A 27,644-nucleotide genomic window follows, 5' to 3' on the forward strand; every position below is an offset into this window, starting at 1 on the left:
TGAAAAGCAGCGCTTCAATCACAAGTTCAAATGAGCTTTTATTTCCCACTTTGCATTGAAAGCTCTGTTTAATTCTAAATCAGTCCATCTGCTGTGTACCTGTGATGTCCCCGCGTCGTCCTTGCATGTGGCCCATGTTGCCTCCTGGTCCTGCATATTTGCATCACGCCCTTTTTTTCCTGAAGGCTGCTGCCTCTTCCTTTCTTCTCCTTGAATTCTAATGACTTACTTTCAAAGGAAATTGTATCCTTAGCTTCGTTTTTTTCAAGTGTTGGTCCTGGGAGGAGTTCGGCTGCTGCCCACTGACCATTCTTGCTGCTCTTCATCAATTCTGATGTGAAGACCTGAGAGTCCTCGCGTGGCTCTTCTCTTCAGGTTTGGAGAAAAGCTGAAGGAGAGAACGGTTGGTGGATTCCGCTTCATTCTTTGTTTCATTGTTGTGTCACTTTAATGGTCTTTAGTTATAGCAGCGTAGGTTAAATATTAATTCAGTGTTCATATATATATATATATATATATATATATATAAAAAACTTCTTTCTACTCACAGTCTTCGGTTGATATTTATATATTTTAAATTGAATGTGAAGCCTTTTGATCAGCTTGTTCCAGCTCTGTGCGCCTGCCCACGAGGTGAAGAGGCTGCATGTGCTTATGACAGATGACCTGTATTCATTAATATGAGTCTTGATCATTATTCAGATTCTTACTTTTTACATGGGGAACCTGTTACATGATTGCAATGGGCATCATATTCTTGGGGTAGTAAGTTATCCTCGCTTAAGTTGATCTATACAGTTTCATCTCACTTCCTTGCAGCAGCTGAATTTCAGGAGTCAATCCAAAGATAAATCTTTTGATAGGGATTAATCGCACTTCTCTTTAAAGTTTTGAATTTATGTCTGGTGGATGTCAAGAGGGAATCCTGATCTCCCAGTAATTTTACAGATTTATTATCTCAGAGTTTTGACCATCAAAATATGGAAATGTCTTGGCTTGGACTGTGATCTTCTCTGTGTTTCCATTTGCCCATAATGAAGCTTCATGTCTCTTTTTCCAGCCCTCCTCTAACATCATGAGGTTGATTTTGGTGAAACCCACCAATGCGACTCGCCGCCTTGACTCAACTGGTGAAGTGTTTCGCCAAGGGAGCCATGAACATTGCACCTCTGGGGGTCCCGGACCACTGAGAAAATCATCCGAGGGGATTCGTGATCTATTCTCTGGAGCCTCTTTTGTAGCATCCTCATCTCCTCATGAGTCTAGTCGGCCTTGTCCTTCACCCTCACTTCATGAGCGAGCCAATGGAGTTGGCTCAGTGAGGGCTTCAGGCCAGTCGCCGGAACGGACCAACGTGACCATATCGAAGCTCAGCAATCAGGATTGGCTGCTGCTCTGTGGTCAGGTCGCTGGTTCAAGTGAGGAATTATCTTCGATGCCAAGACCAAAGGCGAGTTCCGTGCGTCCAAACCCCAGCGACGGCTGTGGATGCTTATGTACTGAGACCAACAAAACCTGTGTTTCTGAGCAACGGTTAAAACCTGAGGCCACCAACGACAGCATCTCTCCAAGTACAAACCCGATGGCATCTGTGCTGTTCCCTCACCTACCTCCACTGCTCAACAGTAACACAAAGGATCTTTGGAAGCCACCAGACATCCATCAGCAGAGCGTGACCACATCCAGTTGTGAGGGTGGACAAGCTCATCTAAATTCTTGCAGTCATTTGAAAAAGGTTAAAAACTCAGGCTGCACAAACCCTTTCAACATCCCTCTTGAGAAAGACAGTGCTCAGCAGCCACACAAACCCATACATCGTAACTGGAAAGACATCTTTGGTGATGAACCGCTGCTGGTGCAGTCGTGCCACCAGCAAGACTCTCCTTGCTCTGTCAGTGGAGACTTCAACCGCCAGCATCCTGCAGCTAAACCTCGGGTCAGTACCTCTGGAGTGAGGAGGCAATCCACGCCAGCCAGTAACAAAAGTGAACACTCCTTCTCCACCAGTTACTACAGTTCCTTTGACAATCAGGAGTTTGTGGAGGACGCACCAAAACGACGAATAAGTCAGGTGTGTTTTCTTTTTCCCCAACACACGCAAATCATGTTCTCTATTCTCTGGATCCGTCTTGCGTTGCAAGTGTCTTAGAAAATGTTGCAACTCTGGGTTTGTTAAAAATAGCTTGCTCAAATGGTTCCATTTCATTGTGCAGATGGACAACCACATCGAAGCAAAACCCACAGATGGCGACAGCTCTAACGGTGACGCGGTGAGACCGGTGTCCGTCCTTGCTGAGCTTTCCTCTGGTCATCAGCCTCTGCAGCTTCTCCACAGCGCCATCCTGGAGGACGCCTTCTCCAAGGTCATCAGAGAAGAATCCAGCAAGGCCCCCAGTGAGAACCTGAGCGGGCCGCAGAAGAAGTCCAAAGACATTGGCTACAGACTGGGGCAGAGGAGGGCGCTGTTTGGCAAGAGGAAGCAACTGAGCGACTACGCTTTAGTCTGCGGGATGTTCGGCATCATCATCATGGTGGTTGAGACTGAGCTCTCCAGGGGGATATACACGAAGGTACTGCTTCAGTCACTCACGCAGCTTCTGAAAATTCATTTTCATTTCATTGTAATCCAATGAAGCTCGGAATCCATGTGTCGTTTTCAGGAGTCGATCTATTCTTATGTGCTAAAAGGTTTGATCAGCCTTTCAACTCTTGTTCTTCTCGGCCTAATCTTGATGTACCATGCCAGAGAGATTCAGGTAAACCTTAGCTCTCAGCTCATAACTGAATGCCGATCTCACTGTTTGAAAGTCATGCCTTCTTCTAGCTGTTCATGGTGGACAATGGGGCGGATGACTGGCGAATCGCTTTGACCTGCGAGCGGGTTTTCTTCGTGGTGTTGGAGCTCCTCGTCTGTTCCATCCACCCCATCCCTGGCCAGTACGTCTTCAGCTGGACGACTCGACTGGCCTTCAGCTACACGGCCTCGGTGGCGGACGCGGACGTGGACATCATCCTCTCCGTGCCCATGTTCCTCCGCCTCTACCTGATCGGCCGCGTCATGCTGCTTCATAGTAAACTCTTCACCGACGCCTCGTCCCGGAGCATCGGGGCCCTCAACAAGATCAGCTTTGACACCCGCTTCGTCATGAAGACACTCATGACCATCTGCCCCGGGACTGTCCTGTTGGTGTTCAGCGTCACTTGTTGGATCATCGCTGCCTGGACGGTGCGTGTGTGTGAGAGGTAAACACATGACATACTTTGCATCTTCACACACTCAGTTTTCCTCAGCATTAAAGCTGCTCTCCATCTCAACAGGTACCATGACACCCAAGAGGTGACCAGCACTTTTCTGGGTGCCATGTGGCTCATCTCCATCACTTTTCTGTCCATCGGTTATGGGGACATGGTGCCGCACACCTACTGTGGAAAAGGGGTTTGTCTACTGACTGGAATCATGGTAAGATTTAGAGGCAATGGCATCGCCCCACCACATTGTCACGCACCAAGAACATTGTCTCATAACAATTTTTAAATTTGCCAAAAATAAATATATATATATAAATATATATTTCTTTTTTTTCCTGTGTGCCTTCACTGCTTTGAATACATTAGTAGAAGTTTCTTCAACAGGGAGCTGGATGTACAGCCCTGGTGGTTGCGGTTGTGGCGAGAAAATCAGAGCTTACCAGGGCAGAGAAGCACGTCCACAACTTCATGATGGACACCCAACTCTACAAGAAGGTCTCCTTCCTTGTCTGCGGGTGCACGTATTCTCTATACCATGCAGAGCGAGTGGATCACGGCTGGGAAATTCGGTTGTTCCGCAGGTGAAAAACACAGCAGCCAACGTGCTCAGGGAGACTTGGCTCATCTACAAAAACACCAAGCTGGTGAAGAAGATCGATCGCGCCAAGGTTCGACATCATCAGCGCAAGTTCTTGCAAGCCATCCACCAGTGGGTATATGACAAAAACAATGGCGTAACTAGTCTGCAGACTTTATAAATCTCTAAAGATTTCAAGTTTAGTCTAGCCGTCCACCTTCGTGGTCAAGCAAGTGCAAACATTCTTCACTGTTTTGCCTGTAAAATGCTTTGTAAACAGTGTTCTAAAAAGTGCTAAATACATAAAGCTTTCTGATAATAAGAAGCTTAAAAAAACAACTTTATTTTCAACATTTAACGTTTTAACTGTGACCTTAACCTAATTTGTACGGTTATTGTGTCTGCTTCTAAGACTACGTAGTGTGAAACTGGAGCAAAGGAAACTAACTGACCAGGCAAACACTGTTGCTGATCTTGCAAAGGTTTGTCACACTTGTTCCTCCCTCAACGTGAGTAATAGATATTCATTTTTGTGTCGGAGAAACACTTTTGTTTTGGTCACTTTGACAAGAATTATATAAATGAGAGTAAGATTTTACATTATTATTCACCATCAGTGTATGATTCAACCCACTGTGTGTATCATTGCAGACCCAAAACATGATGTATGATCTGGTGTCAGACCTGCAGCATCGCAGCGAGGATTTGGACAAACGGATCGTAGTTCTTGAAGACAAGCTTGACTCCATCATTCTCTGTGTAGAGTCACTGCCACTTGATCTTTCCCAAGCCATGGCAAAGTTGCAAAAAGATTTCCTGGATGACATAGCCTGTCGTGTTCATCTTCTCTCGTCGTCACTGAGCTCTGGTTGCTGTTCGGTTTCTGTGAAGGAAATCTGTCAAGGGCACTCCACTGCCGAGAAGCCGAGCAGCTGATTGTTGCCTTTGTGTTGTCCACCTGTATTGTCTTTATCTGTAATCATTCTTTGCTCTGTTGCACGTTCTGAAAAGTGAACTGTTGCGACAACAAGATGAGTGTCTTAAATCAGCACTTGACACAAAGTACGGATCGTTCAGCTCCGAGTTATGATTGTTTTTTAGGATTTAAAGATTTGTTTTTCTAATAAAGACCTTTAGTTATGTTCTCCTGCGCTTTCACAACTCAACAAAAGGTTTTTAGCAATTAAATGAAATAGTATAATTCATTTTATATTCTGTTTTGATATATTTTATTTGAGACAACAATTTTATAGTCCATGCTTTATGAGCGTTTTGAAGCAATATGTTACTTATTACTTATTAGGTCTGTCAATAGATTTAAAAACACAAAGATGGGTTTACTCTGGATTAATGGCAAATTAGTCAACCATTTTGTATCTATTCTAAATGTGGCTTAAAGGAAGATTTTTCACAAATCAAGAGTGGCCATAAATGCTTACAATGTTATGGTTTTAGCATTTTTTTTTAACCTATTCTCTGCCGCAGAGGTTATTCTAAAGATAGGTTCTTGATATCTGTTATGTTGGGTTGTTGTTAGTAAACAAAAGTCACAGTTACATTTTAAAATGATACAAAGTAAATGATTAAGAGTTAACTCAGCTTTAGTCTGATTGAGATTCAAAATTGTAATCGATTGACAGCGCTTTCACATAAAACTAAGCACCTAAAGTAGGTTTGTTGTTTTCTGTGAACCAGTTTCTAAACGCACACAAAATTGCTTGTGGCACAGCTGCTTTCAAAACCAAACATGTTTTTTATTATGCTGACATACATAGCTCTACCTGAGGATATTTTCGTCATTTAACCCTGTGTCAATAAAAGCACATGCGTAACTATGTTTATCAGGAGGTGTTTACACATTGCATGTGCTTCTTTTACTTTTATTTATCAGAATTTAGCTGCTTGTTTAAACAGCACATAACAGTTGAATTGGAGTTTCCCCTATTATTCCCTGTACTTTTCCCCCTCTAAATGTTCTGAAATGTTTAGTTGATAAAATATATTTCTCAAATGTCGACTATATGAATGGATTAAAAATGTATTTTAATATTGTCTAACACATGTTAGGTAGCTTTCATGATAAATAATATGGCATGTACATCTTTTATACATTGCACACAATTGAGTCAATATTATTACACGGAGATTGAACTGGAGCAGAGTGAAGAACAGTGCTTGTTTGTAGCTGTGTAAGCCTCAGACTATGTTGTGTGCCACAGTCTATGGTTTTTGTTAGTGTATTAAAAACGTTTTTCCCTTGTATTTAGTATTCGCACGTTTCTGCTGTTCCATCAGAATAATTTCAGTTTTACGAGACCAAATCGGTGTGAAATCGAGGAAGTAAACTGATCAAGCTTGAGTTGATAATCCGTGTTGGAAAAACCCGATTGAATTTAGTATAAACGTCCGATCGTTTGTCTAGTCGCGACTGATGCTCAAAACAAAACACCCTCGCTGTTATGCACAGCGGGGGAAGTCTCCGCATACTCTCGCGATAACCACCGGAAGCTCGCTGCACCCACGAGACTGTCATTTCGCGCGCTGAAGTTAAGCCCCGGCCACATCCCTGCGTGACACCTTAGCTGTTCAATCAGCATCGAGCATTCCGAGCCAAGCAGCCAGTGGCAGCGCAGACTCCGTACAGCAGGGGCGGGTTGTCAAAGTCTTAAAGAATAACTCATTGATCAACATCCAACAGGACGGAGTTGGTCTCGCAAACCCAGTCAACTTGTTCGTTTTGTTCATTTATCGCCTGTTTCTGTGTTTGGACGACTGACCAGGTAAATATGCCCCCCTCACTTTTGTTTACTTTTCAAGTTCCTTTTGATGCTTATAAGTGCTGTAGCTAGCTTAATTGTGTTAGCACACTTGCCTCGTTGCTGTGGTGGCGAGCGGCACAAAAGTTGGAATCGAACCGAGTTCCATATTCATGGCCTTCGGGACTGAGCGCCGTCGAGTGTTTGTAAATCTGCGGTTGCTACCGCAACAATTTGTAGCGCTCCATTCTGTGCCTTACCTGTGTTTAAATGTGTGGGTGGTGAACCTGCACACCGTCATCGGCGCACGCTTGTTTGCCCGATTCACAGACGTGCATATTTAATTCACACGTTTTTTTAAACGACAACATTGAGGGCACGTTTAACTCGATTTTTTTTGTGTTGCGTTTAAGGTTGTTTGCATCCCTCCATTTTTTTGAACAATAAACGCTGGATTGTGTTTTTATACCGGTCAAACGAATCGATCTGTGCTACTTCTTTATGATATTTTGGTTTCTGTTTCGAGCTCACGATCCGATGATGTCCCGCAGAGTGAACCAGACCTCAGCTGAGACCGTAAAAGTCACATTAGCAGCCATCGGCTTTCACCTTCACTTGTAAACAGACCAACTATTTTGATTTAGTCGACGCCTTCCTTGAGCTTGCTTGGCCCTCAACCGCGGTCAATGTTATATATTTGTATTTTATTGTCAGGCACATTGTTAGCCAGCGCTCCCTCGCGTCCGGATGTGCTTTGCCTTTAAAATAACTGGGCGTGGCTTCCCTGTTTCCCGCACTGTATTTAAATGAGCTTGTTCCCCGCCTTACTGATATTCAGTGACAGCGCCACAATGCGTGGAGGGTCTGTCATATCTTGGAGCCTGAGAAACCTCCCCCTTTTGTGTTTAATCGTTTGTGGTTTTAAATGGGATTGACAGGAACTTTGTTCACCATTAAAATGGCTCTTGCAGGGCTGAACTTCCCATTGTGTGTGATCAGTTTTCGACCATTATTTGATGATTAAAAATGTTCATGTACAGCCATTCTTTAATTCAAGCATATCCAAGCGTGTGCATGCTTGGAACTATTAATGTGACTCGCTGTGGTGATTGTGGTTTTTCGTGCTTTTGTTGCTTCCCACAACGTTCTGACTCAACCCTTTAAATGGCTGCCTCATCCAAAATCTGTTCATTAACTGCCATATGAGTCATAAAGTCATCAAAATAAACCCACCTCCCACTGTATTCCGGAAAACCTGAATTTACTCAACTCCATGTTTATTTATTTATTTTTGCACAAATCTGACCACAAGACAATCAACTTTTCATCCAAGTATTTGAAAACAGTAAAACACAATGTGTCATCCAAATATTATTATTTTTTTCTATTTCTTCTGCTGTTAAGACCTCAGCTTGTGCAACAATGCGTTGGAGAGAAAAGGACAAACATAATGTTGATATGAATGCAGTTGATTTGTGAATCGAATACTTGGCACTCTAGATCAGAGTTGAAGCGAAGCTGCTGGTGTCCTAACAGACTTTTGTTAAAGATGTGACAGCATGATCGATGTGATAACCACTTTTGACCAGGGGCATGATGCCGCCCAAACGTTTGACACCATGTAACCTTTTCTTATAGTTTGTATTGGTTAAGTTGTAATTGGTGTTGCCAAACGGTTTAGAAAAAAGTAATAAATGAATGTGTAAATTAATATATAAAAAGGAAGAAGCGATCATACAGATACTGAAGAGAACATGGTTCCAGGGGCACAGAGTTGGATGGATGCGTTCAACATAACTGTATTGTAATCTTCATATGTATTCTAATAAATGTAAAATACAGTGAGACCTGGAAACAGTCAAAAAGTCTTGACTTTAAAGTTGTAAATTTGAGTGAAATATTGCCCCTAAACGCATGGTGATTTTGTTATTTGAGTGCACAACAAAGAACTGATGTTCCTGAACGCAGCGGCGGGAATGTGTCACACGCGAGCTGCTAGGTCGGACGAAGGCTTCAGACTGGCTTCTTACTGACTTGTCCTTGTTATTTTCTGGGCGTCTTGTTGCTTTCATTGCTTTGGCTGAAAACATGCTTATTGTGCGAGAGTCGCGAGTGATCTCGGTAAAACCATGCAAGTGGTTTTAGTCTGGTCAGTTATTCTGAACATCCGAAACTATTTCAACTTTCGATGGAAAAGCTTGAGGCTTAAGGAATGATGTTGCCTTTTTACTTGAGCGAAACTGAAGTTCCTGTTCCTATTCAGGGCAGCTGCAATGTGGATCCAAGTGCGAACAATGGATGGGAAGGAAACCCACAGGGTGGATAGCCTGTCAAAACTCACCAAGGTGGATGAGCTGCGCCTGAAAATTGAGGAACTTTTCAAGGTGGAGCCAGAGAGGCAGAGACTATTCTACCGGGGCAAACAGGTGAGGCGACCTATTAGAATAGTCTTGTGGTGTTTAAGCTGTTGACGTGTTTTTTGTGGAAGCTTCATTAACGTGTTCTAATGTCTTGTCAGATGGAGGATGGCCACACAATATTCGACTATAATGTGGGCTTGAATGACATCGTGCAGCTGCTTGTCCGACAGAAACTGCCCGAAAGTGATGTTGCCAAGATCAAGGACAAAGAAGCCGAGCTCTCTGATTCAGATTCTGGCTGTGGCTCAACTCAGAGTGAATCAGACAAAAACTCCACTCACGGCGAGGTCGAAGGTCAGAGCGCTGGCACTTCAGCTCCAGTGAACACGGCTGAGCTTATTGATCCGGGACTGGGATTATACAAGGTGAGTTCTTGACCTCAGGCTTCAACTGTTGGATGGACATTACATCAATGGCCAATATAGCAAGTTTGTTGCCAACAGAATTATGTTAATACATTCAGATGATTCTATCATGACCATTCCACTTGGATATAATCTTTCCTTGTATACATGTGAAAACCGATGTTTACTTCATTAGCATCTAGCATGCCTTTTTTCTTGACCTTTTCTTTCACTGTTGCTTTTATTTACTTCTCCATGTTGTAAACAGATCAACGAGTTGGTGGACGCCAGGGACTTGAACATGGGTGCGTGGTTTGAGGCCCAAATTGTGAACGTTACAAAGGCTCCAAAGACTCCGAAGGATGAGGGAGCTGAGTCACAGCCAGAGGAAGATGAAGTCCTCTACCATGTGAAATATGAAGAGTAAGTCTTATTTTACGTGCTTGGATTTAGATTTAAAGAAGTCCATGTGGAAAACAATTGTACAAAGCACTATTGAAATTTGGGCAGTAGCAGCATCTAGTGGTGAATGTTCAAAATTTTTTTTTTTTTTTTTTTTTGTGATGGTTCTTCATTGGTTAGCATTGATTCAATGAGATGTGATGCAATGCTGGTTTAAAATAAAATGTAATCCAGTGTTTAAGATGGAACCAAGAAGGCCACATTCAGCATTATGCCTGTGTGTTCTGTAACTCAAAGTTTTCATGAGTTGTCCCTAAACACATTGTGATTGTTGTGGTTTTGTGTTTCCCCTCACAGCTACCCAGAGAACGGCGTGATTGAACTGCTGGGGAAAGATGTCCGTCCAAGGGCCCGGACTGTGTACCAGTGGCACCAGCTGGAGCCTGGCATGGTTGTCATGGTCAACTTCAACCCGGATGACCCAAAAGAGCGGGGTTACTGGTATGATGCTGAGATTCAGAGGAAGAGGGAGACGCGAACAATCCGAGAGATTTACGGCAAGATATTGCTTGGGTACGGCAGCAGTCATTCGATCCAAAACTCAATATCTGTGAATTCTTGGCTGCTTTTCTGTGCTGCCTTTTGCACTATGAAGTTATTGCATTGTATAAATTGTTTTCCCTCTCTCTCGTAGCGATGCTGGTGACTCCCTTAATGACTGCCGGATCATGTTCATCACTGAAATCTACAAAATCGAAGAGCCGGGCTCACCAAGTGAAGCAGCAGCAGGACCAGAAAGCCCTCTTAAAAGTAAGATGAACCATCTGCCTGAAAGTGTCCTCAATATGCTCCACTATGGAATTCTAATCTGACTTCATCTGCTCGTGCAGGATCAAATGGACCCGAATGCAAGCACTGCAAAGACGACCCAAAGAAAACCTGCCGCTGGTGTAACTGTCACATCTGTGGGATCAAGCAGGATCCTGACAAGCAGCTGTTGTGTGATGAATGTGACATGGCCTACCACACCTACTGTCTGAATCCTCCACTGACCACTATCCCTGATGACGAGGACTGGTCAGTATGACTGCGTGCAGTATTCTCTAATGAACAGTAGTGTTAGGTTGTGCAACTTGAGGTCAGGAAGTGCTCATGACTTTGCTGTTTTACCATGTTCCGTTTATGTATTGGCATGCTGAAATACTCTTTCTCCCTCAGTTACTGAATGCTTAATCTTCCATGGTTTTTGACTTTATATTGATAAATATAAAGTCAGATTTATATTATTGTTGGACAAACAGCTGTGCAGTTACATTTATATTGAGGTGTTTTGTGGGTCATCTATGTGTTTTTTAATTGGGAATATTTTGGTACCTTTTAAGTGGAATCCCAAACTTGTTATAAAAGGAGTTTTGTCAATTTCCCCATTAGACTGCTGAAGAAATGATTTGGGACAAAAACATTTTCTAAGTTGACAACTAAAATGAAGTAGGATCCAAATGTATTTTACCTTGTCATTGATAACCACTGTTGTTGCACAACTTTAACAAGTTTACTTGAATCAATGGTGTCTGACGCTCAGTCAGCAGGATGGCAGTTAGCAGCAACGTCGCCTCAAGATTTCCCAAACTCCATTTGGGATTCATTTTGATTTGGTGCGGGATATTTCATTCTATTGATGACAATTTTGCTTTAATATGGAGATTTATAGAGAATTAATGTTGTAAGTGGTCGAACCCCCACCTGGGGCAAAAATACCTATGTATTTTAAATACTGATTTTGTGTTTTATGTACCAATATCGGGCCATGCTTAAAAATCTATTTATTTCTTTATTTTATTTTTAAACCCAGCCCTTCAGATCCAAAAGTTACCATGGTGGCAGGCACTTTTTAGCGAAATATCATTCATGGTCAAGAAATTGTTTAAATTTAAGTTGCAAAACCTCTTTGCTAGTATCTTTTTTAACGTAACCTTTTATTACATTAAAGTATTATTTAACAGCACAAACCACAAACGCACATTTTCTGGTTTAAAACAAAGACTTAAGGCCATTAGAAGTATTGGACTTATTGACGACTGACTAACCTTGTTGATGTGCAAATGTTGCAGGTACTGCCCTGGATGTCGCAACGACTCGAACGAGGTGGTCCGCGCTGGAGAGAAGCTAAAAGAGAGCAAGAAGAAGGCCAAGATGGCTTCTGCCAGCTCATCTAGTCAGAGAGACTGGGGGAAGGTGGGAGCACTACACTGATGTTGTGGAGCAGAGGCTGTGAAACTTCTTTGAAGCATTATGACCCATTTTGTGCCACTTATGATTTGCTTCAGGGTATGGCATGTGTTGGTCGCACCAAGCAGTGCACCATCGTCCCATCCAACCACTATGGACCGATCCCTGGCGTACCTGTCGGGTCTCTTTGGAAGTTCCGCGTGCAGGTCAGTCTGAACATTTGATATGGAAGATGAATATTGGTTGCTATGAAGAGCCCCTGGAGGTCAGGGCATTCTTACTTACACATACGCTGTAAAGTTTCCGTGAATGACAGGATGTGAAGACAAGGCAAGAAGGTGGACAGAATAAAGAGGCTAGCTATGTAATAAAGCTTAACCCAGAGCTTCTCATGTGGTCTTACTTTTGGGCCAACTACCCCTCTTTACAGACAAGTTGTGACCCAAATTAAGAACAAAAAAAAATGCCCACTATTTATTTTAGTTTGCCTTATCGGTAGGTTCATCCATTTCCGCAATGTTTAACTTGCAAATATAAAGTGCCACCTGGTGAGATTCCCAGTCCTTGGTTTTAGCTCTTACTTGAGGCCACGGGTGTCATACTTGTCAAGTACTGCGCGCAACTACAATCCTTTTCCTTAATACTGCAAAATAGATGTTTTTAAAATTGGGATTACAGAGGTTTATTGCCACCAGTGTGGATAGCCTGCGATCATTCCCATGAAAATGTCATGACCTCCATAGTTAAATCAGGGTTTCAGCTACATGTAAACAATCGTGGTGCACCGTAGACGTGAGCCATCACTGACAGTCAAAAATATGATGGCGAAAACTCTGAAAGCAAACCATTTTTTTTTTTTAGCAAGGTTCACAACCTACCTATGCAGTACAATTTTTATACAGTACAATTAAATACATTTTTTTTTAAATCTCTGCAGGTGAGCGAGTCTGGAGTCCACAGGCCACATGTAGCTGGAATTCACGGGCGGAGCACTGATGGAGCCTACTCTCTGGTACTGGCTGGAGGCTATGAGGATGATGTGGTAAGCGTTTACTGAAGTGTGAGCGTGGAACATCTCACAAAGAAAGTCGAGGCATCTTAAAACGGGTTTGTTGTGCACCTCAGGATGATGGCAATGAGTTTACCTACACTGGCTCTGGAGGTCGTGACTTATCTGGGAACAAGAGAACTGCTGAACAATCCTGTGACCAGACTCTCACCCACATGAACAGGTAAGGTTGTTCGTGATCACTGATGCTCTGTCTTCCAATAAACGCTTTCTCTTTCTTCAGGGCTCTCGCTCTCAACTGCAACGTTCCTGTCAACGACAAGAATGGAGCCCAGGCCAAGAACTGGAAGGAAGGCAAGCCTGTTCGTGTTGTGCGCAGCTGCAAGGGTCGCAAACACAGCAAGTACAGTCCGGAGGAAGGGAACAGATATGACGGCATCTATAAGGCGAGTAGGGTTGTGATGAGTAGGTGATGCTGACCGTCCTTGCATGTCATTTGTTGTGTAACATGGCCATGAATTCAAACAGGTGGTCAAATACTGGCCAGACAAAGGTAAATCTGGCTTTCTGGTTTGGCGCTATTTGCTGAAGCGTGACGATGAGGAACCAGCACCGTGGACCAGAGACGGCAAGGAGCGCATCAAGAAGCTTGGTCTTGTTATGCAGGTACGTTTGTTGTTAGCTATAAAAATATGAAAACGGAACTAAAATCTCAATAAAAATGTATCAACCGAGTTCAGTGTGAATGATTACAATTTCCTTGCAATTGCCCTGCATATCTTACTAATAATGCTTGTTGCATCGCCGCAAATCAAAATTGAATCTGTTGATTCTGTCTCAGTACCCAGCAGGCTACCAGAAGGAGAAGGAGAACAAAAACGAAGTGGAGGATGAGGCTGCGACTCCCAGCAAAGCAAAGAGGAAGAGGAAATCTCAGGGTTCTGGTGGGTTAGACTTGTGTAGTTTTCGAAGAACAACAACAGCAGCTCTCTGGAACTGTTGTTGTTTTCCAATGAAGAAAGTTGCTTGTTATAAGCTGATGAGGCTTCATTCCTCATTTTTAGTTGAGCGGAACTCTGCTCAAAATTCATTGTTTTGAAGAGCTATTTCAGTGAAACCTCACAACATTTGTAAATCGCCGCCACCTACTCGGCTCTGTTTCTTGAGGCCTCATCAGTCCACCACTAGCTGTAGTCATCTCTGTTTGTAACATAGTAGAATTGGAAAGTCCTGTGGCGAGTTTTGTGTGCCTGCTTTTACCAAATTTATCGCAGTTAATAGGTCTGTTTTTTATTTTTCTGTCAGAAACCGAAAATACCTCACCAGCAAAGTCTACTAAAAAAGTTAAAGTGGAGGGCTACAAGCTTTCTCAGGAGCAAAAAGGTCTCATCAAAAGTGACAACGTCAACAAGAAGCTGTGGGATGAGGCCATGGAGTCACTGTCACTCGGACCGGTAAGTGTCGGTTCCCCAGAGACCAAACGGGACAGCATGTTTTCCAAGCCCCTCCCCTTTTATTTTCCTCCATCTGATGACGGTCCCTTGATGAGCCTTCTCTGGATTTATCAAGTGGCTTTTAAAATAGTTAGTAAACACACACCATTAAAATATTATTCTGTTTCTACAGAAATTCTTGAACAAGGTGGAAGAAATGTTCCTCTGCATCTGCTGCCAAGAAGTTGTCTTTCAGCCAATCACCACAGAGTGCCAACACAACGTCTGCAGGGTAAGAAAGTCAAAGTCAACACAGAATTTGCAATCCAAATGTTATTCTGGTCAGGCATTACCTTTTATTAACTAATGATGGAATTTGTTTTTTGGGGTTTTGGCACCACAGAAGCAGCATCAATGGTTCTTTTTGCGCGCACAAGAATATACCACAGGAGCTGCCTTTTCATAGCAAATGTTAGTTAGCATTGCCATGCAGAAGTGAAAATGTTCTGCTCTGTTGGACCAACTTGTGTTTAATGGTAAATGGCATTCTACTTTCTGTCATAGAATCTCATCCTCTTTTAAAACAAATCTATGCTCATACTGCAGGGCTGTATGCTCATGCACAATGCAGTCACACCCTGTGTAAACATCTGCTGATTTTGGAGTTGTTCTGGTGCCAGTACATGCACTACATATTTGTTTTTAGGAGAAAGTTAAACTTCTGGTTTCCACTAATGGTGTTTTCGTGGCTATAACGCATCCATTTTAGTCAGATGGTTTTCACTGTGTGATCCACACAGCTTATCTTTAATACGCATCAAACTGGAGTACATTAAAATTTTACCAGATCCTTTTCATTTTTCATCATGTGACCTCCAGCGTGAACAATTCAAAGCGAAAAGTTATGTGACGGCTGAAAAACACACCTCGTGCTGAAGCGCTGCCATGACAGCGGAGTTGCCTGCACATAGTCATGAAGGATGCTTTCGCTTAAAACTTGACCCCTTGAATGTAGAATATAAATGATAGCATAGACATGAGCAGGACAGTCTTGAGAAACTTCAGATGAACTGTTCAGAGTGTTTTGACATAAACTCACTTGAGCACAACGCATCCAGAGGACAATCTATATTAGAAAGGCCGATCCCACAAAGCTGGTTGTTTTAAAAAAAAAAAAAAAAAAAGTCACACTGCAACTGCACCCTCTGTTGCGCAGCTATTATGGCGTTGGTGCAGGTTCCCAGGAAAACCATTTCTGTTGCTTGTTATTATACGTGTGTGTGTGTGTGTATATATATATATATATATATATATATATATATATATATATATATATATATATATATATATATATATATAGACAGTGTGTGGAAATCCGACTCTTTATAAACTTGTTTATTTTCATGGCAGGAATGCCTCCAGAGGTCCTTCAAAGCAGAGGTGTACACCTGCCCGGCCTGCAGACATGACTTGGGCAAAAACTACTCCATGGCCATCAACAAGCCGCTGCAAGAAATTCTTAATCAGTTTTTCCCCGGATACAGCAGCGGGCGATGATGGTCCGGTCGGCCCAGGGAGAAACTCCATCCTAACTGTAAGGGGAATTTTCTGTCAAGGCAACAGAATTTGTGTTTCTCGTAATATATTTTTTGACGATCAATCTGCAATGCCGTGGACTTGAGTGCTACTGCCATTCTCACCTCAGACCGTTCGTGATGTGTCATCAGATGTTCTTTGCCTCCGTTTAATACACTTTAATTTTTTTCTTCTTATTTTTTTATGTGTCATTTTGTATCTGCCCTGATGGAATTCCATCGAAGTGGCATTTCCAAGAGAATGTGGTCAGTTATTTTCTCAAAAACCCGGTCATAACAAGTTTCCTCTCCGTTTGTTTTGCACTGATTGATCAGCATTTTCACTGTGGACAAACCGCCACAGCCCAACTAAATCGAGAAGCTTGTGTTATGTTATGTCTTACAGGTTTGCCTGTTTTTGAGCTCTTTGGTGGCCTTTAAAAAGTGTTTGTCTTGTCTGTTTTCACACTGTTGATGAATTTTTGCGACAGTGATGCTTCAGTCTCTGAATATTTTCTCCACAAGAAGTGTGCATTTTCGGGTTGCTCCAGTTGTTTTCTGGAGGAACGTGTTCCTTGACTAAGGATTCTGAATGTTTTCTACAGGGTTTAGACTGCCCCTTTAACACAAAACTGATCCTAGAAATCTTTTGTACTTTTTCAACCTAAAGTTCCTTATCTTAGTGTAATCTACTCTTAATATCTTCCCAGCCATGTTGTATCACATCATGTAGATGGAATCGAGGCGTATGAACACTACTCTGGAAAATACTTTGGAGAATTGGCAAATGCATTGTAACTGCTCTACTTAAGATGTCAAGGATAGAAATCAGTCTGAATCTGTGTGTTCCAATGTTTTCTTCATGGCAGCACTTTCAGGTTCCAATAAAGATTTGCGAAGTCTGGGAAATGTATATTTTCAGAATTGTATAAAATGTTTTTTTTTTTTTTTTTTAATCCCACTTTTGATATGTAGTTTTAGGTATTGGAAACGTTATCAGCCTTCAGTCAATATTTTTACCTTGTTCAATAAAATGTTTCAAAACGTCTCAAGTTCATTGCTTTACAACCGGAACAATACAGACGACAGATGCTCATCTGCACCGAAGAAGATGCCTTTATTCTCACTTCCTCGCGTCAAAGACTTGCTGAGTGTAGCGTACGTGCGTCCAGGTCAGTCGAGCCCTAGAACCGGATATAACCGAAAGTGCTTGTAGTAAGTCACTATTCGTTCGCTGAGATGGCTGTCAATAAGACCTTGGACGAATTACAGCTATAGTTCAAGAATCGCCGGACCAATCACGACACCGTTTCCCCAACGTGGGCGTGGCAAGTCGTAGCCTAGACCTGGCTAATGCTAGAAGAAAATCGATCTTGGAAAAAAACCCATCAAGTTGAGGGAAATCCACGGAATAAAACGGAAATCGCGTGACCAGTCGCTGCAGGAGGTAAAGTCGACTCCCACTATCACCTTCCCATTGTCTAAAAGTTCGTTTTGGGTCGAATTCGCGACGCCTGTCGTCGCGGTGTTTTGTGTTTTCGAGCTGCAGATACGGACGTAGCAGCAGCAGGTTAGCCAATGCTAGCTAACGTCCGAGAAAGTCTCATGAGAAATTGTGTCTTGTTAAACGAGTTCTGAAGAACGACCATTCGGTTTGCGCTGCAAATGAGCGACCGTTTGTTTATTCTTCCAATTCTGCTCGCTTCCGTCATCATGTTAGCATCGTGTTTGCTGTCAATTTCTACGGGACTTTAAAGTCCTAGTGATACGCTGTTATCATGTGGGTCCTGCGATGTTGCGGAGTTCTTTATTCTCCAGATCATGTCAAGGCCAAAGTATTGCACGCGTTCGAAAACAACCTCAAATGGGAAATGGTTCACTCCTAGTATTAGCTTCAGTTAGGTGCAGCGTTCATTTGGAGTGCAGGCCTCTGTTTTTGGTTTTGGTTTTTACCGAGGCAGCCGGGAGGTCAAGTCTGTCTCTTATTCTGTCCCGAGCCTTTTGGCTTGATGTTCGGGGCGATGCAAATCCAAGCGTTAATGTTACAATTAATACAATATAATGAATACAATAATAATGTAACGTCTTCATTAGCTGTCACATATGTACATCTTGTTGTGAGCGTGTCTGAATGACAGCTCTTTGTGGTTACCCTTGTCCTTCCTCTAAATGTCACTTTCTTTGCAGGCGCACCTGCAACTCTTCGCAATGGCGACCGCCATGTCCCTCAGCATGATGCTGGCTTCTCACCCTAACCCTGATTCATTGCCGGACCAGGTTGCAGGGGTGAACCCTGCGCCCACATCCGATGACAACAGATTGGTAGACCAGGTTTCTACCCAAGAGCTGCCTGTACCTGTTCCCACACTCGCAGCGTTGACATCTGAACACAATGCTGAACCAGCTGTCAACACAGCCCCGCCAATGAACTCGAATATGGCCACTGGCAATGTTCCGTGTTGTGATCTGCCCCCTACATCTATGGTCCCCCCTGTTCCGCCTGCTGCCGCTAAGAACCCCAGTTGCAAGATCATGACCTTTCGGCCCACCATGGAGGAGTTCAAGGACTTTGCCAAGTATATAGTGTACATGGAGAGTGAGGGAGCTCACCGTGCTGGCCTGGCAAAGGTGAGGATTTCCCTGCTTCATTTATTTACGAACCAATGTATTGAATGCAAAATGTATTGCATATTGTACCCAACACTGAAGGTATTTTAGTAGGTAACTGTCAGTGTGTTTGGGTTGAAACAGTGTCTTTTAGTATTGTTTTTTATATGTAGATTGCACCCCATGAGAAACATTTAGAGAAGAGTTCACTCTAAAGCAAGAATATATAAATATGTAAAATGGCAGCATACAGAACAGAACTAGATGACATGCTTTTAAATAGGCACAGTCTTGCCCCATATATTGTAATTTGTTTGTTTGCCACTAGGTCATCCCACCAGAGGGCTGGAAGCCCCGAAAGTGTTACGAGACCATTGATGACATGGTCATCCCAGCTCCCATCATGCAGGTGGTGACTGGCCAGTCCGGGCTTTTCACTCAGTACAACATCCAGAAGAAGTCCATGACTGTGAGCGAGTACCGTAAGCTGGCTAACAGCAAGAAGTAAGTCACTGAACATTTGCACCGGTGAAAAGGTGTTTATGGCTGGGTGTAATACTTGCTATACATTTTTAACTTGTTTATTTAATGTGTTTATACGAATTAAACCAATATATTGAAAAAAAACATTAACAATAAAAGGGGAAATGCATTAAATATAAATGTCTTTTTAATACCGGCAAGTGAAATGGTATCAAATATGAAACGTAACTTAAGGGTGCCTTAATACAGGGCAACATGGACATGCTCAATATGAAACACATTTTAGAAAATGCACGTTGAAAATGTAAACTCCATTTAAAATAAGCCTCAAATGTTTTTTACTTTCACTGTCAGTTGTTGAATTCCAATGTGTTCCTGCCTCGTTACCAGATAGGCAGCCCTTTTATCATCCACCACAGTCAAGCTATAGTGGCACTCACTATCAACCACGGGGCAGAAAGGAAATTTCAGGCAAATGGGCACGATTAGTAAAATGAGGGCTTCAGCTAGCCTCAGCATTAGCCTTCTGATAACACTCGTATTCCATCTGGGTCTGTTCAAATGTGCTTGGGTGTTTCACCCCACAGATAGTTTGCAAATTTTGCAAGCTGTTGTTCTGCTGTCAGAATCCTTCAATGAGAAGGCATTGCTTAATATTGTTTATATTTAATGTATAAAAAGTGACCTTTAAAAATGGGCATAGACTTTTAATCTGTTGGCTCGTGCCCGTATGTAACGCTGTTAAACAAGAACATTTTGCCAAAATCTCACTGAATACGGTGACAAAAATAAAACATTTTTTTTTGTTGTTGGGTACATATCATCCAAAATGTAGTAAAAGTAAGTAAACATAGCTGCAAAGTAAAGCTGCTTAGATGAGAATGTCATTTCCGGACAAAAGCTGCTACCTTTTGTCTCGGTCTCAACCCTGTGGCTAATGTCTAGATTTTTATGGCCAAACAAGCTTCGTGCCACCAAAACATTGAGCCTCTCAAACTGGTGAAATCACAGGCTCCAAATGTGCCGGGACGAATTATTGGCGGCATGATTCAAGTTCAGAACATTGCCGAGTTTGTTTCAGTCTCTATGCTGGACACTGTTTTCAAAACAGAAGTGATCCTCACGACTTTTCTACTGCATAGGCTGCACCGCTACACCCGCAGCTTATAGACCTCGTTGAATTTTCCGGTGCTCTTTATCGTCCGGAATTTACGGTACAAAAAAAAGATCTCCTCAAAAATGTTTTAGTGTAGTGCTTCCCTGTTTACTGGGTTGTTTTGTGAGTATTGACTCTTCAGAAAGGGTCCATGTGGGATAATTATAATTGAATATTCACACTAGACTGCATTTTTAAATATAATGATGACGTACTTAAGACGAACGTGTCCCCAAGGTGTCACTTATCTGCCTATGTTGCCCCTCACGGCCAATAAAAGCTGGTCAAAGAAATAAATGACGGTTTATATTCTAGTTATTGCCTCTGTGTACAGTGTAACCGGTTGTGTGATGTTGGCAGGTATGGTACACCACGCCACAAGGACTTTGATGATCTGGAGAGGAAGTACTGGAAGAACCTGACGTTTGTGTCTCCCATTTATGGTGCTGATGTCAGTGGGTCCATTTATGATGAAGTAAGACGTCATTTTTTTCAGTCTAGATGATGACCTCTGTCATACTATACAAATTTAGAGCCATCTATTGGCCCACAGCACCATCTAGTGGTAAAATTGATACTTACTAGGGCACTCAGTTTTTCAACTCTTTTCCAGGGCGTCCATGAGTGGAACGTTGGCCGCTTAAACACTCTGCTAGATATGGTGGAGCAGGAGTGTGGCATCGTCATTGAGGGGGTCAACACGCCGTACCTGTACTTTGGCATGTGGAAGACAACATTTGCTTGGCACACGGAGGACATGGACCTCTACAGTATTAACTATCTCCATTTTGGACAGTCCAAGTCCTGGTGAGCTCTCTTTTCATCATGCAAAATAAAGTATGAATTTGGTTTATGTATTGGCAAGTACAGTATCTGGCGATACATATCCGATACAGGCGTGGCAATATGATACACTGCAATATATTGCGATACAGTACAGCAATATATACTAGTAGTTGTTCACAAGAGCCATTATTTTAAGACAAAAAAGAGGCACATAAAACCAGAAGCTTGCAATATAATGTGCATGAAAATAAGTGTGTTGTTTTGAACTCAGTCCAGCTGGACTGTCAGTTGAATTTCGCAGTCCAAAAGAGGAAACAACAGCTCCCTTAATCATCGAAATAACACCAGAATTTCTTTATTTTTTTTACGCCCCATAACACCCACCACCCCATGTGAGGTTGTGTCAGTTGTGACAGGTTTTCTCATAAGGGAAGTGGGAAGCACGCGTCTGTATACAAAGGAAGACTTGGGTGGCCTTTCATTCTGCACACAGCATTGTTACATGTCAATAGATAAATCAAAAGAACAAATGTTCCGCCGTCACCTCTAATGTCTGAACGACTCAGAATGGTGTGCGTCTCATGTTGGTGTCAATCCCACACCCAAACCACCCAGGCCATGTCTGTTGCACGGCGTAGACACAAAAAGAGACAGGATTTTAAACCATCCTACAAACACAGCAACTCGGCTTTGATCTCATGTCATTTCTTCACACGCTGTTCACTTCCTTTATCTTCCTCACCCTCACCTTCTGATGGATCCTCTGTGGCTTGTTGCTCACGGCTCGCTCAGCTGTCCGACCTTCACTTTTAACTGCTAAAACGAGCCCATTTCTCTCACTTGTGTATAGAATAATTACAGGCTGATACACACACTCCCCCCCCCCGGATTGCTCTCTTAGTGCAGCTGTTTGTGAAATGAACTTGGTTCACCCTGCAACTGTGCTCTTCATCAAAGTCGTGTGCCACCGCAGGTACTTTAACTGACACATGCCGCGAAACCTATGAAATATTCACTGCCTGTCACTCAATTCGTCACTTCATAATTTTGTCATTGTCTGTCTCTCAGTCATCAATGCGTCCTCGTACATCACCAACTCTGCAAACCGATGAAAGGTTGACCTCCGAGAACAGGAAGGCTGACAAACGTGAATTGTGTGACGTGTTATGAAGTTTAGCCGACTTGTTTCTGCCCTGAAATAGACCCAATTTTAAATTCATCTTTCTCTCTCATCCCTTTTTCATGTAGAGACATTGGCGCCTCAATATTTGCTTTTCTCTTCTGCACCAGTTAACCTCTTTTAACTGCCGAATTAATTTTTGGTACTGGTTTTCTTGCTCCACTGCCTGTCTTTTGTAACATTGATATTTTACATATTTGTCCCTTTTTTCCCTGAAACCCGATCTCTGTTTTCACTTTCTTTTAACTGCCGAATCAATTTTTGGTACTGGTTTTCTTGCTCCACTGCCTGTCTTTTCTAACATTGATATACATATTTGTCCCTTTTTTCCCTGAAACCCGATCTCTGTTTTCACATTCTGGAAAAGTCCAATCAGAAGTACTTCATCAATATATTCTAGTTCCTGATCTACGTAACTGATTTGTGTTTCTAATAAAGTAATTTACTTTAATGATCTCAGAAAATACACTGAATTCTCTGAAATGTTTTCTTGTCAACAACTAACAGCAAAGTTATTGCTTTTAATCATAGCATCAAGTGGCCTGTTTTAGTCTAGTTTTTGTGTCGTGTTTTTAGCCTATTAGTCGAGAAAAAGTCTTTTTTTTTTCAGTCATTCATGGCTATTCTTGGTTTCCACCTTTAGAATAATGATCTCTTTTTAAAGATGAAATGTCATGCGATTAAACAAAAAGTCAAGTGAAAGCATCATGGAGGTGGATATGATTGTGGTGATTTTCGTCATGTTTTCATCAGAAAATTTCTGAAAGAAACGTCACTGAATAACAGGAACACATCTGTTGCTTAGTGAACTAAAGTTGCTTATCAGACACACTATAGGAAGAGAAGGACCTGCTGACGGTTGGATTAAAAACTTTTTTTTAATTGTTGCCATTTCGGTAAATGGCAAAACTCCCCCCTCTGCTTCACTGTTTCTCTGTTGGATCACTCCATCCTTTGAATGTCACAGATGCAGTAACTTTTCAACGTGACGAAGACACACTCCCAGGCTGCAGTTGTTTTGGTCACAGAATATGTCAGGCACCATCTTTAGTTGAATTAATAATAATAATAATGTCATAAATAACCTGCTTGATCTCTTGCATGAACATGAGTACTTTGCTGTTCAAAACTACTTCTACTACTACTACTAATAATAATAATAATAGAATGTTTATTGGAAGTCAAGCATTTTTTAAAAGGAACTCAATTTGCCAAACTTATACCTGGTAACACAATTACACAACCATTTTTACTTTTCATATTCATTATCCAAACACGGAATGCAGCCAGACAAGATGCAATCGAGAAACATTGATGCAAGAGGAAAAGTTTGGTGACAATAAATAAAACCTTGAGAAGTAGACTTCTCTCCAATCTGCAGCCATCCACACGCAACGCTCTCCGTCTTTTCATATGTTTGGCCTGGTGCACGACTTGAGTTCCATGAGCAACGGTCCTCAGTCATTGTGATGTTTCTTTCAGGAGTTTTTATGAGGATCTCCACCTCGTTGATGTGTTATGTGCCATTCTTTTGTTTCAGTGTTTCCACTTTGTTTAAAGATGTTTGATCTTGTGAGATTTGTTAGCGAGAGCACTTCAGGCTCGTCTTCTGAATCATGCTGTGAGTGACAGCGTGTGTCTGATATTTAATCATAGTTTTGATTTTGATTTTTTTTAAATTTGATTTGATTTTCACATTTAGTCTGGTTTTCCTTAGTCAACATGACCGGCATCTTCGACGCGTCTCACCTTGTTTTTCGTTAATGAAAGCAACACTAGATCAAGCCTGTAAAAGTAGTCTTTAGATCCCCTTATAAAGTTAATCTCAGTTTATGTTTTCGAAATGCTATGAATGTTTCGTTCTTATCTGCTCATAATGAAATGTCTAAACACTTCGATTGTGATCTGACAGTAAAGAGTTTATGGAGCTGTTTTGATGTGAGAGGACAAAAAGTGAAGTAAAAATCGTATCTGTTGGAGGTGAAAAACAAACACACCAGCATCTGTTGCATTGTTTGTCACGTTGCGGTGACACGGCAACTTCACCTGTCAAGAGAATGGCTCCTGTGCATGTCGAGGTGTGAGAGGTGTAAAAGCAGAGCTCTCATTTGATGTGACTTGTTAGATTTGTCTGTCTTTCTGCCAAAGCCCCCCAGTGAGAGACGTGGTGTTGCCATGGACACCGTGTCCTTTAAGGCTCCTGCAAAGAGAAAGTTGAGAGAATAATGAGTGATTACTGGGGTTTTATTGGGCACCGCCATTAATTTGCTCTGTTTTTATATCTTCAAAGACATTTCAACAAATCACGCAGTTCAGCAGAGGCAGTGCTGATTTACCACCTCACCAGTCTCTGCATAGTTAAGCCGCCAGCTCCAACGGTGGTTCTTGTCGCAGAGGCAATGGTGTTTTTATAATCCACGAAACCACTGCTCACCTTTACTGCAACTGTTTTTTTTCCTGTCAAGATGAAATAAGTTCCAGAATCTTTAATTTTGTGAGTAATTTAAAATGGCCATCACATGAGTCCAAACCCTTTGGTCATCTGCAAAATTGAAGAACGTGATGTGACACCCTTTTTTCTACACTCATGTTCAATTGAAGAGTCATCTAGTATACATTATCAAAACCCATGGTTTAGTGTTTATTGTGGAAAAGTATTATTTATTTTATGTGTTTTAGTTCACTGCAGAATGATCGTGCTGATATCATTGCCTTCTGTTTCTATTGTCACCCATTAGTTAACAAAGTTGTCCATTAAATATTGTTTCTGTGACCTTGTTAGCATGCAAAACTGACTGTTGATAAATTCGATTATTATATCCTCATATTATTATATGCCGGAAGTTCTGTTGTTTCACCTGCAGGTGGCAGTGTGTCTCCAGTCCTGCAGCTTCACTCCCTCCATGTTCCTGGTTCACTTTCCCCTGCTTTATAGTGCAGGCACGCTCGTTTTGTATGTCCCCTTAATTGTTCTTGTGCGATGGCATCTCTTTATCTTTGTTTACTCTTTAATATTCAAGGCTGTTAAATCTTTCTATGCTTTCGATGTCACTGCGTTTTAGTTAAGAACAAAGCTGTTTGGGCAATTTATGACCCACGGCTCTTCGACAGCACAAACAAGCGACAACAACGAATATTTGTGTTCAAATCCACCCCTTAAATAAATACCAAACATAAAATGGAAGTCAATGAAAAATGATGATTTTTTTTTTTATTATCAAGATGGTTGCATTTATATTTATGGGTCTTGCCTTCTTTAGTAAACAGCATCTTGTTTTTGCAGGTACTGTGTCCCCCCTGAACATGGGAAGAGACTGGAGAGGCTGGCGAAAGGTGAGTAACCTTATTGCTTTGCATGAAGCTCAAGATTGGGAATTAATATTGACCATAATCAGGAATTATTGTCTTGTTTTGTAATATACTCCGTGCTGCCAATGCACATGTGAATAAGTATTTTATGTATGCTAATATATGCTTGCTAATCGATAGTGTGACTGTTAACATATTTCCTCCAGTTTTGTGGTAAAATGTATGACACTGGTATGTGCTATTTAGTCTAGGGTCTACATACATGTTTTAAATTCATTTTTTGCTTCTTCTATAATGAGTGAAATGCACCACAAATCTAAGCAAAGGCAACTGTGTTTTACGGCACCAGTGGCAGACATTCTGTTCTGTTCAGTTATTCCTGCTCGTACCAATTGCAACCCCATCTTCCATTTTTAATTATCTGCCAGTTCCTGAGGGGTCCTCTGTTTCAAACAACAAGTTTAGAGCTCCTCTTTCCTGTAACTACTGGGAACAGCCTTGGTCAGCATTTTTTCTAAACATGTTGTGAGAGTTTCATTGTGAAAGAACATCCATTAACAGTTAAATGAGGCGCAGACCAGCCATAAGCCCAGCCTTTTCACCAAGATCCACTTCATTACACCTTTTTTGTGATTAATTCATGGTGATTTAAGAAGAGAATAGTTTATATAGCTATGGGGTATTAAAGGGGAGGCGATGTAGGACACATGCCAGGCCTAAGGGTGGCGTTGTAAGCTATACCAACAGATGGTGAGTGCATGTTGTGCATGCTTAAGGAGTAGCATGACTCTTTTGGTACATCTGCATAACAGTGGAATATATGCTCACGGGTGCACTGATGTAGTTCCTGGAAGTATTAGCCGACTCATTTCCTTTAAGATTGAAGTGTCAATTATGCTGCGTTCTTGTTACCACCAACATCGAAAGCTATTCTCACACCTTCCTTGTCTGGATCTAACTCTGCTAGCAACTGCAAAACCCGCCAGATGAAAAGGGAACACACATTCGTGGAATCTATTCTTTTCATTTGGTCTATATCCTTGGTCCAAACCTTCCACTTCCTGTTAGCTTTTGGGGGAAGCCATCTTGGTTTTCGTACTCGGGCTGGTGACGATTCTCCCACTTTCTGACGTTGAAATGCTACATCAGTTGATGTCATGGGAGGGAGTGTGGCAGGCGTTGGTTCAGTCTAGTCCAGTCTATTCCAGTCCAGTCCAGTCTAGTCTAGTCTAGTCTAGTCTAGTCTAGTCTAGTCTGAAACACGTGTCGTGCCCTTAGCTAACTCCCTTGTTATTCATTCATTTACAAATGCTCCATACTGTCTGAAATTGCATAAGATCTGATCTTTTTTTGCCCAGCAGCTTCCATAGTTTTGGTGTCTGTAAGTGTGAGTTATTTCCTGTTTGAAATGTCACAGTTGGTGCTTTCATTTGTTGTATGGAAATACTATTGATAGAAAGTAAAACAGAAAGTTAATAGCCCTGATGTAAACTTTAACATAGTCTGGTGTTAACACCAGTAAAAGCATAGTGATCCATTCATTGTAAATACTGAGTTTATTTTTGGATAAACTGCATTGAATTATAATGAAGAGTTTCTTGTACTTTGGTTTGGGAGAAGAGCAGGAAGAAGAAGAGGGATTAAAAATAAGTCAAAAAGGAAAAGGCAATACTTTCACAAGTCATGGCGTATGACCATCTTTATTTTTAATTATTATATTTGAAATCCAATTATACTGCCCATTTGTCTCCTTTATGGTCACACCTGTGTTATGGTCCTGCACAGGTCTGTCCTTTTCTCATGGCAGCTGGCAGGTGGAAGAAACCACGCCAACATTATTTAACAAGCACCCACTGACCTATCAAAGCCATTGTTTGAACTGGCGCCGCACTGTTTATTGGGTTTTAAAAAGACAGTTATGAGTGCAGTAGGAATTCCATTTTGGGTCTGGGACAGCAATCGTTTAGAAACTCTTCTCCAAAACATTTGGTGTGATGGCAGCTATTGTTCACCCTCTCTTCATCGTCTCATTATTCCAGACATGTGTTTCTCATGTGGGTGAAAGTGTGGGGAGCAAGGATGGGAGTGGAGCTTAATTTTTAACTCAAAAGGACAGAGGGAAGCCTTTAA

General features: G+C 41.9%; 3 protein-coding genes across 3 annotated transcripts in view; all 3 read left to right on the plus strand.

The window, feature by feature from the left end:
* Nucleotides 1–242: 242 nt before the first annotated feature.
* kcnn1b (potassium intermediate/small conductance calcium-activated channel, subfamily N, member 1b) lies at nucleotides 243–5,987 on the plus strand. Its single transcript, XM_053852399.1, has 10 exons — nucleotides 243–403; nucleotides 1,061–2,071; nucleotides 2,214–2,570; nucleotides 2,661–2,756; nucleotides 2,825–3,243; nucleotides 3,319–3,460; nucleotides 3,634–3,744; nucleotides 3,831–3,958; nucleotides 4,239–4,308; nucleotides 4,478–5,987. Exons 2-10 carry the CDS (start codon nucleotides 1,076–1,078, stop codon nucleotides 4,760–4,762), a joined length of 2,604 nt encoding a protein of 867 aa, XP_053708374.1. The 5' UTR covers nucleotides 243–403; nucleotides 1,061–1,075; the 3' UTR covers nucleotides 4,763–5,987.
* A 473-nt stretch (nucleotides 5,988–6,460) lies between these two features.
* On the plus strand, nucleotides 6,461–17,027 carry uhrf1 (ubiquitin-like with PHD and ring finger domains 1). The gene is made up of 17 exons (XM_053869546.1): nucleotides 6,461–6,606; nucleotides 8,846–9,008; nucleotides 9,101–9,367; nucleotides 9,615–9,769; nucleotides 10,106–10,321; nucleotides 10,443–10,558; nucleotides 10,639–10,825; nucleotides 11,860–11,983; nucleotides 12,076–12,183; nucleotides 12,915–13,019; nucleotides 13,103–13,209; nucleotides 13,270–13,432; nucleotides 13,515–13,652; nucleotides 13,828–13,930; nucleotides 14,292–14,440; nucleotides 14,613–14,711; nucleotides 15,830–17,027. Exons 2-17 carry the CDS (start codon nucleotides 8,856–8,858, stop codon nucleotides 15,974–15,976), a joined length of 2,337 nt encoding a protein of 778 aa, XP_053725521.1. The 5' UTR covers nucleotides 6,461–6,606; nucleotides 8,846–8,855; the 3' UTR covers nucleotides 15,977–17,027.
* Nucleotides 17,028–17,132: 105 nt separating this feature from the next.
* kdm4b (lysine (K)-specific demethylase 4B) overlaps nucleotides 17,133–27,644 on the plus strand; it is a 28,410-nt gene continuing 17,898 nt past the window's right edge. The window contains exons 1-6 of the mRNA XM_053869534.1: nucleotides 17,133–17,440; nucleotides 18,181–18,621; nucleotides 18,929–19,104; nucleotides 20,600–20,714; nucleotides 20,853–21,046; nucleotides 25,489–25,538. Coding sequence (XP_053725509.1) covers nucleotides 18,202–18,621; nucleotides 18,929–19,104; nucleotides 20,600–20,714; nucleotides 20,853–21,046; nucleotides 25,489–25,538 — 955 coding nt within the window. The 5' untranslated portion in view covers nucleotides 17,133–17,440; nucleotides 18,181–18,201. The remainder of the gene's footprint in view (nucleotides 17,441–18,180; nucleotides 18,622–18,928; nucleotides 19,105–20,599; nucleotides 20,715–20,852; nucleotides 21,047–25,488; nucleotides 25,539–27,644) is intronic.

The sequence above is a fragment of the Synchiropus splendidus genome, chromosome 1 (assembly GCF_027744825.2).
Source record: "Synchiropus splendidus isolate RoL2022-P1 chromosome 1, RoL_Sspl_1.0, whole genome shotgun sequence".
Lineage (NCBI taxonomy): Eukaryota > Metazoa > Chordata > Actinopteri > Syngnathiformes > Callionymidae > Synchiropus > Synchiropus splendidus.